Source organism: Ceratosolen solmsi, unplaced genomic scaffold (assembly GCF_000503995.2).
Source record: "Ceratosolen solmsi marchali unplaced genomic scaffold, CerSol_1.0 scaffold7, whole genome shotgun sequence".
In the NCBI taxonomy this organism is placed as follows: Eukaryota; Metazoa; Arthropoda; class Insecta; order Hymenoptera; family Agaonidae; genus Ceratosolen; species Ceratosolen solmsi.
The window spans coordinates 6,061,599-6,082,401 of NW_011948413.1; the positions used below are offsets into that span (position 1 = coordinate 6,061,599).

A 20,803-nucleotide genomic window follows, 5' to 3' on the forward strand; every position below is an offset into this window, starting at 1 on the left:
AAATACACTTATATAAAATTATGGATCACCATTACGTTTGTACAATTTCTCAAACAAGCTCATCTCTTTATATTCCCTTTATATTCAATTTATTTCATCATGTATCATTCATTATCAAGATGAGTTGAATGTTCATCGCGTTCGGAGCGTTGATCAATGTAGTCTTTTTTTATATTTAGCGTGATTTTAATGAATAAGGGCTTATTTGATGGTTGTAAAGCGCCTAAAGTCTTAACGCATACCAATACGATAAGGTAAGTATGGTTCTTCAAATATTTCTGTCGTTTAACTAGCGCGCAACATTTTCCTTTATTTTACCTCCGAATTTTATATTTAGGTCAGAGAAGCCGAGAGGCATATCGGTAAAATTCGAAAATAAAAATAGATGAAACAGATATGACCGGGCATATAAAGGGGATGGGGATGGAGGTGGGGTGAGCGCGTAGCGGCACTAGCTTGCGGTATTTTGGACGGGGGAAGGGGGTGGGATTGAGTGGGGAATAAATTGAATTTGTATCTAAATAGTTGAGAAATCGCAGGGAGATAAATGCAAGGAGACGGAAAGAATCGATGATACCGGAGAACGGATGCCTACAATTTATCAGAGGCGTGCTCGTGCACGTTGCAGTGCTGACTCTTACACACTGACGCGGCATCCTGGTGCATTGTACGGGTCCTACTGACTCGTTTAACCCAGTTTCCGCGTGTCGACGTCGACTATGATGTCGATACGCATAGTTGCCAGAGGCAGAATGATTTTGGAAATGTCAAGGAAAATGTTACTATAAAAATAAATGACACTGGAGGCAGATTGGGAGCTGAAACGCATTAGATTGGATTGATTTATCAATGCCTAAGATCGTAGTATGTCATTCGCCGCATGATCCATAAATAATGCATACGATCAATGGCGACTGACGATTGGAGTAGAAATGCATGCACACATGCATGCCTCGCGGTAATGCGCGGAAAGTGTGAGTTGGCGGGTTTGCCAATTAAGTGACTATTATCGATACTTGGCAACGAGGAATAATTTTTTTTTCTCCCTTTCGTCTTTTAATTTTAATATCGTGGATGCAAGGTGACGAAGGCGACTCCACGCAGCCGATTCTACGACAATGTCGAAAGGACGAGTCTCCTTTTCTCTTTTCTTTCTTGACACATATTGACAATGCCATGTGTCACAAGCGCAGCCGATCCGACATTTGATATGGAAGACGCCACGAAGACGATCAAATGTCGTTCCGTCTTGTATAGATACACCGCTGCATATAAATCTATCGCAAGTATTTAGAGCTTTCTGTAGTCGAGGACTTTGGGTTGGCATTCGCGCCATGATAAATTGGGCACGAAAGTCGAAAGTTGTATTTCAACTTTCTTCGCGGAGATCGCGGCAAGAGCGAAAGAGCGAGGGTGTCGATAATGCCTTTCGGTTTTTCTTTTGCTTTCTCTCAAGCTCAGCTCAGCGCCTTGTGCAGGGTATATTTAAGGAGCGTAGATCAGGCTTACGAGCAAAGTGATTTATAGATTGCGATTTTGTATTTTAGCGATGCGCAGCGACAAATTGCTAATCGGTAATAATCATTGATCGGGGATATAAGGACAAAGATTATCCACTTGTCGTTATAGTTATAGTTTAGGTTATTGTCGATGAGATTATAGAGCAACTGCAAAGGTGAGGTTTCGAAAGCGCCTTAACATCATAAATTCAGTAACTGTCTATATTAGGGTAATTTGGCAAATAGTTGTGGTAAATTTCCTCTCATCGTCAAAATTACGTAGACCGATGATTTTACAATTTCAGGCAGAATATTAACGACGTAAAGAAACTTAATTGTAGAGTCGCGAACAAGCGGATTTGAATAACGGGCGAAGGGAACATGCGGCATTCTGTAATATTAATTAAATTAAGAGAAACGCAGAGAGAGAGAGAGAGAGAGAGAGAGAGAGAGAGAGACATCAAGGCTTCGATGAGATTTCAAATGCAGGTTTACAAATTTCTCCCATCAATACAAATACATTCGTTCAATTTAAATCGGATACGCGCAGGTATGTGCACCCGTGGCTCAAGAAGTCGAGAGTTCGGCACAGGGAGAGAGAGGGAGAGAGAGGGAGAGAGAAAGAGAGAGAGAGGGGGGGGGGGGGGGAGCGGGTTGAAATAAGAAAAGGGAAACCGCGTGGAAGAATATAAGCGGGAGATTGTGGTGGCTTACCCCATTCTTTTCGCAGACACCGCCAGCATTTTTGAGATCTCCGGTCCAGGCCAGTCCCAGAGTACCCATTTCGAAGTCTCGGTACGTAAACATGTAAGCCAGACAGAATGCGTCGTAGTCTTCCTCTGTAAAACAAAGACTAGGAATAATGTCATATCGATTTATCGATCCGCCGTTGCATTAAAATTTCATCTCATTTCATCAGCTTTTATCGAAACATTAAGAAGGCAGAGCTATTCATTTGTTATTGCGCTTCGGATTTATTTCACATTGTTTAATTCTATTTTAATAACTCGTACGTTACCCTGAATTAGATAATATTTCAGCTGAGAGGACGACCAGCTATGGAAACATCGGATTGGTTGAACGGACGACAAGGAGAGTTTAATCGAGTTCGTTTATATTATCTTCATTAGTATTATCGTTAAATGGTTTTTACGCTTAAGTGTACGCACTTTAATTCGCAATTATACCTCTTTGTGTTTTTATACACTCATGTCTAGAATCTGTTCTTTCGTTAATTGAAGAATATTGTACTCGATCTTGACAAATGACGCAATCGAATAAGCTGTAAAATTAATTTTCAACCATTTACGCGATCCTTTCTAAAAACACGTATAAAGGCATGTATTTTCCTTGATTTTTGTACAAATGTTTTTAAACATTTGAAAATTCTAAAATTTTAAGATAAATCTCGATTTAATAACGCAGCAATTGCTGAGAGCACAATTGCGAGCATAATAACGCGGTCACAAGATTAAAAATGTTTGCTTTGGAGCTCGCAACGAACGTTGCGTCAACAACGCTACACATTTCAGAACGGAAAATACATTTGTTAATTCAATTTTCCATTCTACCGTGGAATAAAGTATTTAACTGAAAACGAATACGCTTACTCGATTATAATTCCAATTAATTATATTTACTTCTTACTTACAATTTTTGCTTACGCCAAGAGAGTCGAGGTGGAACGGGAGTGGGGAGGGGAGAGGAGATGAAAGACGAGGACTTTTCGAATAGGTAATTCGAATAGTAAGGAGCGAGCACGAAAAATTTGGATTTAGATAAGAGATACTTTATTTCAGGAAAATATTTTACGTAAATTTGTATTCCAACGAATTTGATGGTATTGAGGTCGTATGGAATGAGTTTTAGCTCCTAAAGTTCGAGTACGTTCGACCAAGTACCAGAGAATTACAATGATCGAACAAGTTTTTAACTTTCACATATAAATGCCATATTTGAAATACCTTTTGGGAATTTTATCGATGCATTTTTCTTCAACTTTTCTCATAAGGCAGCAGTACTACATAGAAATAATTTTTATAATTCACTTTTATTTGGAATATTCGCAGTGCTATTGTAATCTTTATAGATTGGCAACTGGGCATAGAAATTGCCAAATATTCAGATCGTCCCCCGTGATCCACCTCTCCTCTAGTGTGTGTGTGTGTGTGTGTGTGTGTGTGTGTGTGTGTGTGTGTGTGTTGTTTTTAAGTACCCTTGGGCAGCGTCGTTTGTTAACAAATACAAATGGCAATAACCACGAGGTTCGTTACAGTCAAGAAGAGCGAGTCGAGAATACACGAGAGGAGAATACAGTCTCGTGTCGATTATGAGACTTCTCTCCCTGTCTATAAGAGACGGGGATCACTATTCAAAGTTCCACCGTCCAAAGTCGTATGCCTAATTGGCTGTATATTGTAGCAGTCCACCTTCGGGAAAATGAATGCCTTCGCTCATGGAATATCCGCGCTCGTTTTTCCAACTAGTTAGCCCTACTCGAGCTGCAATGACTCTCTTTCCTATTTTTTTTTTTCTTATACTTTTCCTTTCATCCTCAAGTCGTAAAATCCCATTATCGCGATCTCAGCGGTCCGCTAACCCGATATTTAGTATGGCGCGACTGGAATAATCTCGTTTCTTTTTCTCGCTTCGAGTGCTCGACGCGCTCATTCTCACTCTCTCATTCGCTTTCTGTCGCACTGACTTTGCAATCCAGTCTCCGAAAACTGTCGTATCAGCAGTGCCGCGCACGCGAGAGATCGAAATATTCAAATGTCCACAATAATAAGCAGCTCAGCGCAAAATAAGCCGACCTCGCTTACTAGAGGAGTGCGCGACCGGTGTCAAAGGACAGTCGTATGACGCTTAAATCGATAAGCCGTAGTAAAAGTACTCGAGAGTCTTTAGTCTCGTTTTCTCCCCTTCACCTTCTACCCCCTTCACTTTTTTCTACTTCTTTTACTTCTTGTTCTTCTGCTTCTCTCTTCACGACCTCCACCTTCTTCTCCCCCTTCTCCATCTTTATTTCTTTTTTCTTCTTATTATTCGTCGTTTTCTCCTGCTCCACCGCGACTACCACCACCACCACCACCACCACCTCCTGTTCCTCATCCTCCTCCTTCTCCTCGTCGCTATTCGGTAACTTATTCTTTTATTTCAAGAAAATGGGCACGAAGAGGAGGAAAAAATAAATCGCCCTTGGGAAATATCAGAGCTGGCTACTATTTACTCGCTCCTACTCCGTATCGAGGAGATACCGAGGGGCAAGTTATTCCATTTCAAAGTTTTGTAAACGATGGCTATTGCCAGCACCACCGTTCGGCTGGTCAGCCATCAATAATGAGAAATGTTTACCGTTGGGGGATTCAACCACGAAGGCGTTTCTAGGCCTTTCTTCTCCTTCCATCTGTATGCCACTCTCTCACTCATTCTGTCTTTTTCTCGAACTTCAAAATGACTTTGACTAACCTACATACGCGAGACTCGTTATACCTTTCATTCTGGTGCGTAATCAATATACCGATTACTGAGCAAATTGGTCTTCTTGCACTAAGTATTATTCGGTGCAAGCGTTAGCAATTTGAAAGGAATGGTGTCGAGTATTAACGATATTAGATCTTTTGAATAGGTTCCATAATGTAGGTGTTGTCGTTATACGTATCGTGGACAAAAGTACACGGACATGGCAACGGCGAGATCGCACATTTATCGAATGCCATTACAACTTCACTATTACATTCATCCGTATCGAGTGAATCTATCGAGCGAATATCATTGTCGCGGATACTATCGAGACTCTATATCTCGTTGAATACTTCGCTTTAAGTAAATAGAACGAGCAAAGTGAGATACTAATAAGTACTTTATGCTGAATTTGGCAATCGATTTAGTTTCCATATTGCACGCACTGGATAAGACTCGAATCGACTCGGTCACTTGGCTCGATACTATATCAATAGTATTGATGCGTAATACTATTTTCCAACCATGTCGTACGTCCATTATGCAAACTCTATTTACCATATTACGCATCATTGGCTCTTTCACTACTCGACACTATTTCATGCAAAAAATAACCTATGCTTTTTTAATTATAAATTCTTTTTGAATTATAAAAACGTTGTAATAATAGCGTATATTAAAATTATGTATGGCCGATTGTAGATGAATGTAAGTAATGGGATTTTACGGTTAAACGAAGAAATTGTAAAGTGAAGCATGTTTCTAAAATTAAGCAAGTCCTTAATGGTGATCCTTGACAGCAAAAGCTTTCCTACTGTTTTACACATACGTGTCTCAATATGTCTTCCCAGAGCGTATAACTAAGGAATATGAAGAGGAGAAAGGCCGAGAAGGCTGTGGTAAATGGGTGCAAGAAAGCTTAAAAAGTGAGTAAGAAGGGATGATTGCACAATCCTACGAGCTTTATGAACTCCAATAAAATAAATCATCGCGCGAGAGCTTAGGGTCGTTGAAAACCAATCAGAACGTGAAAATAACGTGGTACCTTAATTTTTTCAAGGGGGTACGTTAAAAATGTCAAAAAGAACGGTATTGGCCGTTTCGCTGGCAATATTTTAAATCTACAATGGATGCCGCAATCTATCATCCGAATAGCAATTTTCAAATCAAAATTTATTACAAAATTACATATTATTTCATAAATTTAAAGTAAATCAACCAAGTTAACGGGCATAAAAATTGAAGAAAATTTAAGTTCGATTTAGAAACTTTACGAAGACAGCACCTGTGCTTCTCATTTTTGTTTTATGATATCAATGATAAACTTTGATTATTATTCAGCTAATTCAACATTACTAAATTTGAAAATCAGTAGTAATGAATTTAAATCAATAGGCATGATAGAATTAAAATTTGATTTTACTAATGTAAATTAGTATATTCATATGAAATTTTAATTATCAATTATAACTGATGAAAAGAAAAAACAACACATTAAATAAATTTTAAACTATAGTTTCTTTAATTATTAGACAATCAATTCGAAGAAACATTTATCATAACTTAAAGCTTTAATCTGATTGATACAAAGTAACCTATAGCACTTTTTTACTTTTCTTATAAGTGCAAATACGCGTACACATATATACGCTTAAAGAAGCATCTTTTAAAATCATACTCTTGATTCTCTGTAGCTTCTTTCTTTCTGTTGTTTCTCGAATTCTACAGTAGCACACATACACACGCACGTAGAAATCATGGCTGTAGGAATTCCTATCACGTTCGCAACACAAGTGAAGTTCTTGGCCCTTAGGCTGCAACTAAACTCTATGCTGGCCATCTCTCCCCCCCCCCTCTTTTCCTCTTTCTCACCTTTCTCCCTCATTCTCTCCGACGTGCCAGTGTGGTTTTCCTTCATGGTTCTAAAATCGAGTTTCCCTAACTCAGCTGTAGAAAAGGAAAGAGACACAGGTAGAAAGGATGTAATAAACAGACCGGCAGTCTGGGATATATAAACAACGAAATGGAGAATTACTCGATTTTGTTCTTCTCTCTCTCTCTCTCTCCCTCCCTCCTCCGCCCCACTCTTTTAATCGTTTTTATTGGTCTATGGTCAGTTTTTCACAGAATCGATAATATATTTACACAAAACCTCGTACGTTTGAAATTGTAGAGCAAAGAATATAAAAATAATGCAAATAAGGATTATAATAAACTATGTTTATACGTATTGTTAGTGTCAAAAATTTTTAAACATTTTTTACTTATTCGAAAGTTTTAGATGTTCAACAGTTTTTAAATAGCATAAACACTTGTATTTTTTTTTTAACTATAATCATTTTAAATATAATAGTTTCAGCATGCATAATGTAGATATGTAGAAGAGGTATAAAATTTGTATACACTGTACATGATTGAGATAGTCAATACTTCTTTTTAGGTTTAAAATTTAATTTTCATGTAAAATTGAAAAAAATATAAAATTTGTATATCGTAATTAAAGAATAATTTGTTATCATTAATATTTAATTTACTGATATAAAGTTGCACTCAGATAGTTTTTATATTTAATGAATAATCGTGGCATATATTAGAAATGACTATGCAAGCAACTCTTGATACTTCAAAGTGATCATTAAACAAATTTAGTATAAAATTGCATTTATAGACAATGGCTGTACAAAAATGGAAAATAATACTATTATGTTTCGAATAAATTTTGGATTAAAACATTACAATTATTAGACGTTGTTAAAACTGTTTTTGTCATTTAATTGAAATGATATATGGTGGAAGGAGCTTAATAAAATTATCGTTGTAATTACACTAGTTGCACTGAAAATTAATAATTTGAAATTTCATTCTTAATTTTTAGTTAATTTTACATGATCTCTGAAAAGAAATATATATTATGTACAGTGATCATCAATAGCTTTTTAGGCAACGAATTTTTCTCTTAACGAGTTACTAACGTAAAATTGATATATTTTGCATTAATTAATATTATATATTATTCAACATAATTACAGTAAATTATAAGGAATATCCGAGGTGCTTTTATGACAATTTCAAAATAAAATCTACAGAGCCATTAGAATTATTTGTAGGAACATATCAACGTGCTCTTCACTAATTATAATACCATAAAGCTTTTATTCTTATATTGTTAACAATTAAATTATTTATTTGCTAATGCTAATTAGTGAATTGCAATATTGCATTATATATATATATATAATAAATCGCACGATAGTAATTTCCAAGTCTGTGTAGGTAATTATTAAGTATGCAAGTTGGGCTTTGGCTCCTCGGTGGTATAAAGAGCATAAAATTACTCGGCATTTGCAGAAGAGCGCGTGCGCACCTATTTCAACTATTTGAATTGTAGGCGAAGGACAAATTCTCGCGCGTCGTTCCATAAGCGTCGTCAGGTATATACTTACCGGAAAAAAGCTCCAGGTATTTTTCGACACCATAGTTGCCAGGAAAGCGGTAGTTCGGATCTCTGAGAGCATCCCCACTGTGTACTTTCACCCGCTTTATCATAAAACTGATATTATCCGCTCGTCCATCTTGATTAAAATCTGAATCATAAAGTGAGGTAAGAATATTTTACCATAGCCAATAATAATAATAATAATAATAATAATAATAATAATAATAATAGTAATAATAATTATTATTATTATTATTATTATTATTCAGTCGCCACGAAAGCAGTTAATTAGGAGGATATTTATTAAAAACAAATTAAAAATGTGTATTAATATAATTGTGTATTGGTAGGGTAAAGTGTGATAAACATGTTACATATGCAAAATATCTAGAAATAATTGGATCTTGATGTACGATTAATCGTTAATATTAAAGAGAATACATATTGAATTAAGATGAAAATGAATGAAAGTAAACAGAAATAAAATGTTTAATTGCAATTATGTCAAGCCAAACGTTAAATTATCGAAGGGAAAAAGTTTTTTGAAGCAATTAGAATTTTTTGCTTTCTCATCATGTTTTTCATGCAAATCTAAGAAAATTAAAGTAAAACAAGAGTCAAATTAAAATTTAAATATCAGCTATATTGTATTTTTAAATTATAAAATAAGACACTAATGGGCATTAATGAAAAAATTAGTGACTGTGCTTGTCAAATGAAAAACCGAATAAAAATACTAATGAATTTTATACAAAGATTAGGCGAACAATCCTTATTCAACATTTATGCAAATATATATATATATATATATATATATATATATATATGTAATAATGTATACATTAAATAACATAAAAATATATGGACATATAAATATACATAATTAATTTAGTTATTTACTAATTATTTACGTTTACAATATGGTCTAATATTGAACTAATAATTTCTGAGCCCCATTATCCCGCTCTTTCTTTCACCTTTCCCTCCCGTGGTTATATATATATATATATATAGCTCGTGGCACTTAAAAACTTTTGAAAAGCTCTGATCCGTCAGCGCTCGGAGCGAGGAAACTTTCCAACCCTCTGCTATTTTTTCGCCCGAAGACATACCGCTACCGACGCTGTTCAAATCGACAGACAGACACAGCTAGCTAGATGGACAAGCAGACAGACAGCCAGATGGATAGATAGATATAAAACAAGGAAGAGTTTGTAGATCGGGGAAGTAGAAGCTACGTACTCGAAAGCATTGGTGACGGTATTCGAGGGTCGAAACCAAAGGACTTAAGAGATAAACTAGTTAGTCGACACTGCTGCCCACTGGCCAATTGCACACATACTCACCTACCAATTCCGATTTGTTTCCCTTCTTCTTACTTTTCATCCCCTCGCCCCTCTTTACTCAAACGGTGTTTATATCACTCTCTCTCTCTCTCTCACTCTCTCTCTCACTCTCTTTCATTCATTCGCTGAAGCAAACTTAGGTCCCTTAATTGCCTCTCTAGATTTTCTGCCCGTTGTCGAGCTTTTTTCCGATTAGTCCACTACTCTGATCATCCCTGCCATTCCCCCCTCTCTATATCTCTTCTACTCTTTTTTAATTTTATTATTCTTTTATCCCTTGAACGTTGCGCTCCTTTTTCTCTTATCGCCCCTATCTATCGCCCATTCATTTTACTAATTCTTTTTCCCTTTTTTTTTTTATATTGATTTTTCATACTTGGCGGGTGAATTGTACTTTTCAAGTACGCCAAATTGCAAACCCTTGGGTATAAAATGTATGCCGTTAAATGCGAAAGCCATGCCTTTTGCAAAAAGTGTTAATATTCGTGATCAGGGTGTTTATTCGAAAAAGAATATTGAGAAAATTCAATTTATTAATAGACTTCTTCGGTCGGCGGTAGCGCACCTTATATTTTATAAGAAAACGATCTCACCATTTATCAAACTACTTTCATATTAAATTACCACGTTTATTGTGTTCTTATGTTGAAAATAAAAACATATGGAATAGTAAAAAATACGGGAATAAGATTATCCAGAAATCTGTAATGAATTATTTTATAAAGAATTGAAGATATTTATTCTCATTAATTATCTCATAAATCCCCCAATGGGGATATGACAAAAAGTTCAGAAACGTTCGTATTATCAAATCGACAAATAGCACACATACATCGGTAAAGCTGTAAACGCATATTAATTATTAAGGATATTCCTCGAAAGTATAGTAAAGTTGCACAAAACACGTGGTGATTCGCGAAAGAAAGTCAATCTGGCAATCTAGGCTCATTGCAAGTCAAATTATTGTAATTCGTCATCTAATGCGCGCTAACCTCGATTCTAAAAGACAATAGACACTCGTCAGTCCGAGTAACTAAAGTAGCGCAAGCGTTTGTATATTAAAATCGGGAGAAATTCCGAGTGCCGCGCTCTTTTCGCCAAAGTCACACAAAGTCAGAGAAAATCATTATCTCCGAATGGGCGGTCGGCTGCCTCCGCCTTAACTGACCCAATTCCAAATCTCTATAAAACCTTAAGCCGATTTTCGAGAGTGCAACAGCGAAATTCCGTTGCTTTGTGCGTTAGCAGAATTGAGAGAGCGAGGGAGTGAAAAAGTGAGAGCAGGGAATGACCGAGGCTTTCCCGAGCGTATGTGAAATACATGGAATAGAGGAGCGATGAGTGCTCGAGCTTTCCTCCCTAGTCAATCAATATAGACCAAATCATTGTTTAATAGAAACAAAAAAAAACAAAAAAAAACAAAAAAAAAAAAAAAAAACCAATCGACCGAGAGGACTATGACGTGCGACTACGTATATATGCGTCAAAGGGACAAGGAAGGAATGTCTCTCTGATAAGGGATTATCGCGAGGTCTTGCTATTAATATAAGATTAAATCCTGTGGGAGTATCTGCATATATATGTGTATATATATGTATATATATATATATATATGTATATTTGCGTTAAATCATTCCATCGAAATATGCAGGCGAGGATATTTGCAATGCATCAATTATAACTAAATATTTGTTTTGAAAAGTTTAATCAAAAGAATTGTTCTGCCTTTATATTATCTCCTTTTATAAATACAGGTCCTTGTTTTTTTTTTTTTTTTTTTTTTTTTTTTTTTTTTTTTTTTTTTTTTTTTTTTTTTTTATAGGAGAAAAAAAAAAAAAGTGGAATTGAAATGGCAAATTGCGATTTCGAAAAGCGAGTGATTGAAAGAACTTCGTCCAACTATTATCAGCGTTGGTTGGAAAATCCTCGGTAGATTTGGATATATTTTATAATTGAGTTAAATCCTACTGATAATAGATACACGGCACTCGGTCGATTAATTATAATTGTTTCCTTTTACTTTTCTTCGAAGAGTGATATTCGAAGGTACGTGGAGTGATACTGTCTGTAGTAAAAGTCTGAAATTGCAATGGTCTTTTGTAGCTCAATTATTTATTGTTGATGATTGTACTATTGTCGTAGAAATTTTCAATGCATAACGAACGAGATTTGATAACCATTTCACAATTTAAAATAATTTCAGAAATTAAAAATATTAGACGTGGTGAGAAGTCTCATTGGTATCGATCGAATTTTCTAATTCCATTCGAGTCTATTCAACTTCCACGAAATATTGCTCTTATAATTTCTTCACTACGCCGTATTAAAATATTATTATTGCATTATAAGTGCTGATATTAGTTATAAATAATAATATAAATAGTAATATATCTAAGGCTCTAGTGAATCATTAATATCATTGGAATATTTGAGTAACTTCAACTATCAAATTCTTTATTCAAAACTTAAGCTGTAAAGTATTTGGCACGGAAGTTATCAGCAAATTGCAATTGTAAAATAAAGATAATGCGCGTGTAAAAGTACTTGAACCAACAAATCATTTTATTAAATAGTTTCATGCTCTAAGTATGCTATGAGCACTATTTCAAAACGCTCAAATTAATCGTATCATTATTTCAAGTACAACATATTTTACAGAAAATAATTCCAAAGTTAATGCAGTTAGATCGGAACATATGAGGAGGAATTAATTTAAAACGTGCTTATTTCATGGTTTTACTTTGTGAGTTGTATGATTTTAAAGCAATAAATATAAAAATTGAATAAGCATCACGTGGGATTAATTAAATATTAATTTATTCAACAACTCTAATAATAATCCAAGTATGTTTAAATTTATAAAACAGTATTTGTTATTAATATCGTTTATCAGCATGAGTCTATTATTATTATTGTTTATATAATCATGGAATAGTCGATCAGATACTCACGAGACTTTCCAACATAATGTTTGAATATATTGAAAACGCAAAGAAAAATGAAAAAATTATTAATTACTATTATTAATTATAATTATTTTCAAGATATAGAACATTGAATGTTAATTGAACGAATAATGAATTGCCAAATAATGAATTTGAACATGTATGAAATTTATAATAAACAATTTGCAATTAATGCAGATTACATCGAGATTATTACATAAATTTAATGCACATTGATGGTTATAAATGTCGAGTGAGCTGCACTTTAGAATTAATAAGTGAAAAGTAGGCAAGGAACAATTTCGCCACAAGTATACTTTCTCGAGATTGTCAGTCCGTCCTCGCTATTATTCATAAAGCTTGAGGATAATTTTGAAAAAGAATTAGACCATTTAAAGTCCTTTGACAAGACTTTTGACTTTTGGGTTAACTGCCTTCGACGATAACAAAATTATTAGCCTCGACAGATAGTGTTGGACGACAACATATCGACCTCCCCTCAATGGGGCAAGTGATTTACCGCGATCACCCCTCGTTGCATAAAACACATGGAATTTACACGATTTAAAGTATTTTCATAATTTAAGGGTATTGTGTGGCGTGTAGCCCTTAATATATTATACAAGCATAATTCCGATTGATAGGGATCGGGAAATCGTTAACACAATAAGTGGTCGGTTAATTTGCATAGTCAGGCACCGGTTTAGGCGACAGAGAGAAGGAATGAAGGAGCGAGCGAGTGTGGGAGGAAGTGACACGAGGAGGAGTTGGGTTTGTCAGAAGCGAGGGTAGCTGCTGGCTAGGCCTGGATTGGGATTTGGTTATAAGGGGTGGGATGGGGTGGGGTGGACGGTGTAACGAAACATTGTTTTACATACTAGTTATACGAGAACACCCACCTGTGTGCTTGTAGATCGAGTTGACTTTTTGCACGTGCCTCGTCATAACTTCGATGCAGGCCTCCTCGGTGCCGTATCGCGCAAAGAACTGATGATCTGCCTGCAGATACAGCATACACGTGGTCTTGCGCGGATCCACGGTGGCTCGCTTATGCAGATGCCTCACATAGCGCTCCTGGTACAATCTGCGACGAAAGTTGTGACAGAGAGAGAGAGAGAGAGAGAGAGAGAGAGAGAGAGAGAGAGAGATAGGCGAGATGATGCTTATCAGTTCAGTGGCACTGTTTACGTGTACGAGGCTTTTCAATTATCGCGCTTTTTCTTTTTCGGGACCTTCGGCGCTGATGACGTTGTACGCGTGGCGCGATACTGGCTAATAGTTAATTTGCCTCATTCCTTTCTTCGCCCTCACCGGCCACTCTGTCCCTCGTTATTTCCGTACTGCGGGCTCGTGAGTCTCTTTTGTTATTTAATCGTAGCTGGCGATCTTATTTTTCACTTTACGGGGGTGTAAAGTGGAAAGCAAGGCGATACGCGAGCGCGCCTGGAAACTTTGCTGGTGCCGAGGACTATGCTGATAGCATTAGTCTAGCAAGATTAGGTAATCACTGAAGACAGACTGTTTGTTGTCAAACTATGGCTAAACTAATTTCGCGATTATGAAGAGCAACGTGCTTAGCCGTAGGATTGCAATTGGTAACTACGCATTGACTCGCGCACGAGTAAAACGAATGTTATTACGCGTAAGCGTGGGGATGTTATTGTAATTTTTGATATTTATAAGTGAAACGCGTTTGAATTGTGACAAAGTAGATGAATTATTAAAAGCCAGTATAATGAAAATGGTATAATTCCAGATATATCGGAGTTACATACCAATTCCCAAGCTTACCTGCTTCAAACTACAAATTTTCATTTCACCACGATAAAGACCGAATTTGTAATGTGGAATGTTCGAATATTTATTGCAAATCCAAATATTAAGTGAATCGCAGGATAATCTAATAATTAAGATGCGATGCCATGTAAAGATATATTATTGTTTAAAGAAATAGTAATACGTAGTATTGGTTTTAGTATTAGTTTCCCCCTAAGCTGTGTAACGTTATACTTCATTCTTCAAAGTTACAACTGACTGTCATAGGCAGAGAATTATTAATATTTGAGAAATTTTGCCCGTTGAATAATTTCAACATAAATACGCGGGACTCTGTAATCGAGTCAACAATGACTTTAACTTTAAAAAGCTTCTACTTCTAGTAAAAAAGGGAAAAACAATTTTTTCTCCACGAATGCGATACGCGTTTGAGTATTATTATTATTATTATTATTATTATTATTGTTATGTTACGTTATTCAATGTACTGATTACTATTTTTATTATCTGCAGCATCATACAATTAATAAGGTATAACGAATTAAGATTACGCAAGCATAATTATACTCTAAATAAACGTTTACTCTAAGTATTAAAATCGTTTAAGTTTACATTACATATTCATTAACGTACAAGAATATTATAATTTATCTAAAGTTGAGCTTGTACGTTCATAATACTTTAAAAAAAAAAAAAAAAATTTTATCCCATGCTGGACAGAAATTATATTATTATAATATTCGATGTTAAATATATTCATATAAATTTATACTTGAAATTCTAAAGTACATTTTGGTATTGATTTTTTTTTTTTTGTAATAGAAAAAAGTTTAACTGCACTCAATGAATAGTTTAATAGTTTAATAATTTAAAATTACATAAGCTTTTAAGATAGGAGAATGTTAATTTTACATATTTAATTATAGATCAATATAGTATCAAATATTTATAACTTTTGGCATTTTTAGAACATTAAATTTAGTACAACATATTGCGTACGAGCATTCCAATTGCTTAAATGGTTTTATGAATATTGAAGGATAGTACCAATGTATAATTGGCCTAATAAATCTTTAAATTTAACGCACAGAAAGTTGCTTATTCCGCATCTAATTGCGTATAATTATAATTAAACATTTGTTATTCTTTGAAAAAAAAAAAAAAAAAAAAAAAAAAAAAAAATTTATTGCATCGTAATAAATAATTTGTACTCAAAGAGAAGGCGTTTTTTTTTTTATCCCACATTATCACGGTTTGTCTTTTTCTATTTTAAAATGAATTACGTAGAGCGACGGGGAAAATCATACGTGCGATTGAAAAGTCGCAAAAACATGTAATTACATGTAATTTACGGAACTTTCACCGTAGCAAATGAACTCAGATTAATATTTTTAAGTCGCAGTAGCTTCGCGCAAATCGTTAAATCGTACGGGCACGAATTTTATCCGCGTAAACCGTCTAAGCGGTAAACGATATGTGCAAACTGCAAAGAGGCGGAATAACGTAGGGCCGTGATGGTATGCCATAAATATATCTGCTGTCCATCAATAAAATGTCTCTAAATTACGTGCGATCACATACCTATCGAGGTAATCCGTATCAAAGTGGCTTTTGGAAAGACTAGCCTCGACCTCCGACTCCTTTGAGTAGAATCCGCCGTGCAATCGAACCTCATTGTCCAGCAAATGTTCGTAGAACGGCTCCGATGTATCGTTTGATGATCCAAGGCTGGGGAAAATTCGATAAGAAACTAGTAATTTCGATTGAACAATAAATGGTCAGCAGTGGCATCGTGACTCATCGATAAGGGGCCTCGTATTTAACGGTATCGCTATTGGCTCAATGCATAACCGTTATGTGTTATTTTTGTGTCCCGCGATATCCGCAGTAACCTCGTCTATTTTTCTTAATTACCTCATCCTATCTGTACATAATTAAATACTTTTTATCATAAAGATGATTGCACGGAGTTGTAATTTCTTGTAGATTGTCATGCTTTCTAACTAGGCGGAATTTTTCTCAGAAATTTCAACATCTTTTTTTGCACTTCGACATTTGCAGCAAATAATGTATATTTCTTTCAATGCGTTGAGAAGCTTTCTTTCAATCACAATTGTAGCAAATTAATTTTATATAAAAAAAAAAAGAGAAAAAAAAAAGTATAAGTTTCATTCATATTGGCAAAATTCTGCCGCTAACTGCAAAATTAATTATATCGAGGGTTTTCCACAGTTCGACAATTTGCAGCTCCAATGATAAAAGTGCCGGAAAGTTTTTTCGCCGATATAATTAGGAAACTTTTCATTAAAATAATTTCAGAATTTATGAATCAAATTAAATCATAATTTTCATAATGCAATTTATGTGCATCGATAACTTATAGAAAAATGTACAATAAACTATATTAATATTAAAAATCAATCCTATAATATTCCAACGACGATATTGTTGTTATTGTTGATGCTTTGTTTCTCTTTGTTTTTTTTTTAGGTACAAGCATTAAGAATCTTATTTAATGGTGGATAAAGTGTTCATGGTAGGTAAAGTGCAATACGGCAAAATTTACTGCACGGCTAGTAATATTTTCTAATATTATGCAACGTTTCCCATTTGCTGTTTGCGTGGTAATTCTTTTTTTTTGGTATCGTGAATTTTGCGGTAATTATTAAATGAAAAATTTCTTTAACGACGATACCTTTAATATGCCCGCCATTTTATAAACGTGATTTCACTCCTCCCAGTTAACTTCACTAATTATCTGGACAAAGGGAGGCTTTAATTTTACAATTCATTTTAAAATTGGAAAAAAAAACGTCATTTACATCGACAACTCGATAATTGTGAGTAAATAAAGTAACAACGATCCATCTAACACAATACTACATAATTTAACACACGAAAAAGCTATTATTACAGCGCTGTATCAATCAATCAATATATTTATCAAATAATACGTAATTTAATAAATACAAAAAAGGCGTACAAAAAAAGCGTTAAATACATTCTTGAATTGACATAATACAAATTCCAAAATGAAATGAAATGAAATGGCAATGCCCGAATGCGGTAGGCCATAAAAAGGATTAAGTAGCATTAGAGGAGTTTTAAAAGGGCCATAGTCCCGCTTAAGAAGATGATAAAAAAGTGAGATTTTGAGGACAGCATCTCCGAGGCTGCGATCATCACACGGAATTCCGACGCTAATTAATCGGATGTTGGATGGTCGACGAGAGAAGAGCGATAACAGCGCAAGCGCATGACGCAATCCAGCCTTATGAGCGATGTGCCGCTAGTACATGATGCCAAGGATGAAGATGATGATCGGGGGATGGGGACTGACCTCCGGATGGACTTCCTAAGGTTGCCCTTGGCGAGATCCTGGCTGGGGCACCGCAGGGGCTGGGGTGGCTTCTCCACGTCCGAGCTGCGGTAGGCGATCGTGTGGTAAGCGGGCGAGGTGTCCCCCATCGCCGAAAGGTATCTGCTGGCCGGCTCAATGTAGTACTCCTCGAAGCCCGTTACCACGCTCCCGTCCAGCAGCCCATCCTCCGTCACGACGCCCTGGACGATCGCACCCTCGTCCTCTGCAACAAGACAGCGAGAGAGACTCGGTTAATAATGGTTTTGTCGTTAGAAGAAGCCCGCGGCGCCAATTAAAGTTCGGAATTCGTGGTTAAAAATGCTGTTGTATGGGTCACCCAATGCGCGCACATAAAATGATTACTCTCGCGGCAACGGCGGTAGGGGATATCGGTGAGGCAGGGGCAGGGGCAGGGGCAGGGGCAGGGGCAGGGGGGGGGAGGGACAGCTGTAACGGAGCGATCGATTTGCCTGCAATACACAGCACTTTGGCCATTTTATTCGTTTGCTATAAATCCAAGCATAAATACAGTGTATTTTCATTTTAAATGCAAATAAGCAAGAATTCAGCTCTAAGTGATTAACAATATAACGGCTCCGACTGCCTAAATAATCGAGTATAAGAGAAACGAATTATATGAAAGTATCTAATGATATTACAAGGCATTTCCGTTTCGTGTATTTTACTATTTACAGAGCTGCGCGTATTCCGCTAGCGACGATTCACGGGCGCATGGGAGACCGTGAAACGGCTTTTTTAAAAGCTTTGCTTTACTATTATTGCTAATGCATCGCGTATTTCTTTCTTTCGAAGGTAAACGGCTTTAATTATAAACGAAAGAGAGAGAGAGAGAGAGAGAGAGAGAGAGAGAGAGAAATTGATGCAACGAGAAGTCGTATAATCACACTCACGAGCTATTTTAATTCAAGAATCCCAAAATGTTCATTATGGGTGGCTTTAAATTTTTTCCACTAATTCCCGTATTTTATGTTGTGCTCTTCCTCATATTAGGCACTTGAGCTTTCATTTTAATCAGTAGATCGTGTATGCAAATTCATTTTATGCTCGCGTATAAAGTAATAAAGTAATACTAATAAATAGTACCGTGTGACAACGATATATATATATATATCTAACATTTTCCAAAATATTCTATTTCGTTGGCTTATAATTTCTCGCTCAATCAACTAACTGCCTGTCTCAATATTATACAGCATTAAAATTATTATTAATCATATTGGCAATTCGTATCACGGAATCCTATTGATTTCACTTCTACATCTCCAGTCTCATTATTTTATAAATAATGATTAAAGAGGGCAAGTTAGAAATAGCCAAAGCACTTGCCCGTGAGCTAAATAAATTAAATGCCACGGGTAAGCAGTTAATTGATCAAATAAAATATAATATTGTGCATGCCGATAATATAATACATATATTTTATAAATATATATGAATAGATAGAGAGAACGTAATATGTCGACACCATGGCGCGACCTGCATTTTGGTGCATAGCATTGGAAAATAAAAATATCAATTAAATGAAAAGATTGATCGAAAGTTCATTCCAATTGATTTTAGTATAATAATGTTAATAACAATAATCATAATGATAATGATTATAATGATAATAAAAAAAGGGGGCAAAAAAAAAAAAAAAAAAATAAATAATGAAAGAATGGTAAGGGCATACAAATAATATTAATAAAGTGAAACATTCTGTTGGAGATGTATTTATTAATAACGAAAGCGGGGTCCCTTTTACATATTCGCAAATGTCAGAGAAATGGATAATTTTCGTAAACTGCATTTGCGAATAGGGGCAGGATTTAAAGTTTGGCTGAGCAAAATTAACCAAGGTGCGTACGTATAAATTAAATTCAATAGTATTTGCGTCTGTAAAAGTTCGCGAGTTGGCATTGTCTGGCAATGCATGGCATCGACTAAATTTCTGAACACTTCAGAATTACATGAATTCCCTATTACCGTGAGCGTGCCGTGCATTATAAGTGCGTCAAGGGAGTAAGTGAGTGAGTGAGTGAGTGAGTGAGTGAGTGAGTGAGTGAGTGAGTGAGTGAGTGAGTGAGTGAGTGAGTGAGTGAGTGAGTGAGTGAGTGAGTGAGTGAGTGAGTGAGTGAGTGAGTGAGTGAGTGAGTGAGTGAGTGAGTGAGTGAGTGAGTGAGTGAGTGAGTGAGTGAGTGAGTGAGTGAGTGAGTGAGTGAGTGAGTGCGTGCGTGCGTGCGTGCGGGTATGGGCGTGCTGCACGTGGATAAGTTTGAGTGAGTGTGGGGCGTTGGCGGGAGGAAGGAGGGATATACGGACGAATGGGAAAAAAGTAGATGACGGCTGATGAGAATGGAGTCGCCGAATTCGATTGTCGGGGAATCGCAAACAATGAAGGGATAACGCGACGGGTCGAGCGATAGGAGATAATTAGCTCGAGCGAATATCTCGGGTGTTCCGGTAAGCGAGTTTATCTTGTGACCCGTGTAATCGTCGACTTCGCCTCGGCCTTACGTCCCTTCGTCTCCATCTAATTGTAGACACAAATATTTCCGCCACGAATACGGGAGGTACGCGGCCGTCATCATTATATCATTATAAATTAATTTGTATAATGCCGAGTCCCGGTCGGGATGGAACGTCCCTGATCGTATTTGAATCTACCTGGAAATTGCCGGGGCTCGCGCGAAAGATAAAAGCACGGAGTTTTACGGGAATGCGAGAGACGACGCCTCGTGAAAATAAGATTCTCCTCTATATGCGAATTTTGAATTCTCTGCATTCGTCGTTATATCCGCGATGATGGATTTGAGATTTTTATCGTGCTGAAGCTACGGTTTGCGAGACCATCAATTTTGCCGTTACGAGCGGGCATTTTTCACGGTTCTGCTAATGTATTTCGTACGTATCGTGGCAGATTGTCGTTTGAATCAGGAGCTCAGCGACGGGATCGAAAGCAAAGGAAAATCTCATTC

At 36.1% G+C, this 20,803-nt stretch overlaps 1 protein-coding gene across 1 annotated transcript in view; it reads right to left on the reverse strand.

Annotated features, from left to right (window-relative positions):
- LOC105367405 (disintegrin and metalloproteinase domain-containing protein 10) overlaps positions 1–20,803 on the reverse strand; it is a 167,824-nt gene that overhangs the window by 25,084 nt on the left and 121,937 nt on the right. Inside the window, exons 5-9 of the mRNA XM_011506102.1 lie at positions 17,805–18,048; positions 16,046–16,192; positions 13,588–13,772; positions 8,405–8,545; positions 2,214–2,338 (exon numbers count right to left, since the gene is read on the reverse strand). Of these exons, the coding sequence (XP_011504404.1) occupies positions 2,214–2,338; positions 8,405–8,545; positions 13,588–13,772; positions 16,046–16,192; positions 17,805–18,048 (842 nt within the window). The remainder of the gene's footprint in view (positions 1–2,213; positions 2,339–8,404; positions 8,546–13,587; positions 13,773–16,045; positions 16,193–17,804; positions 18,049–20,803) is intronic.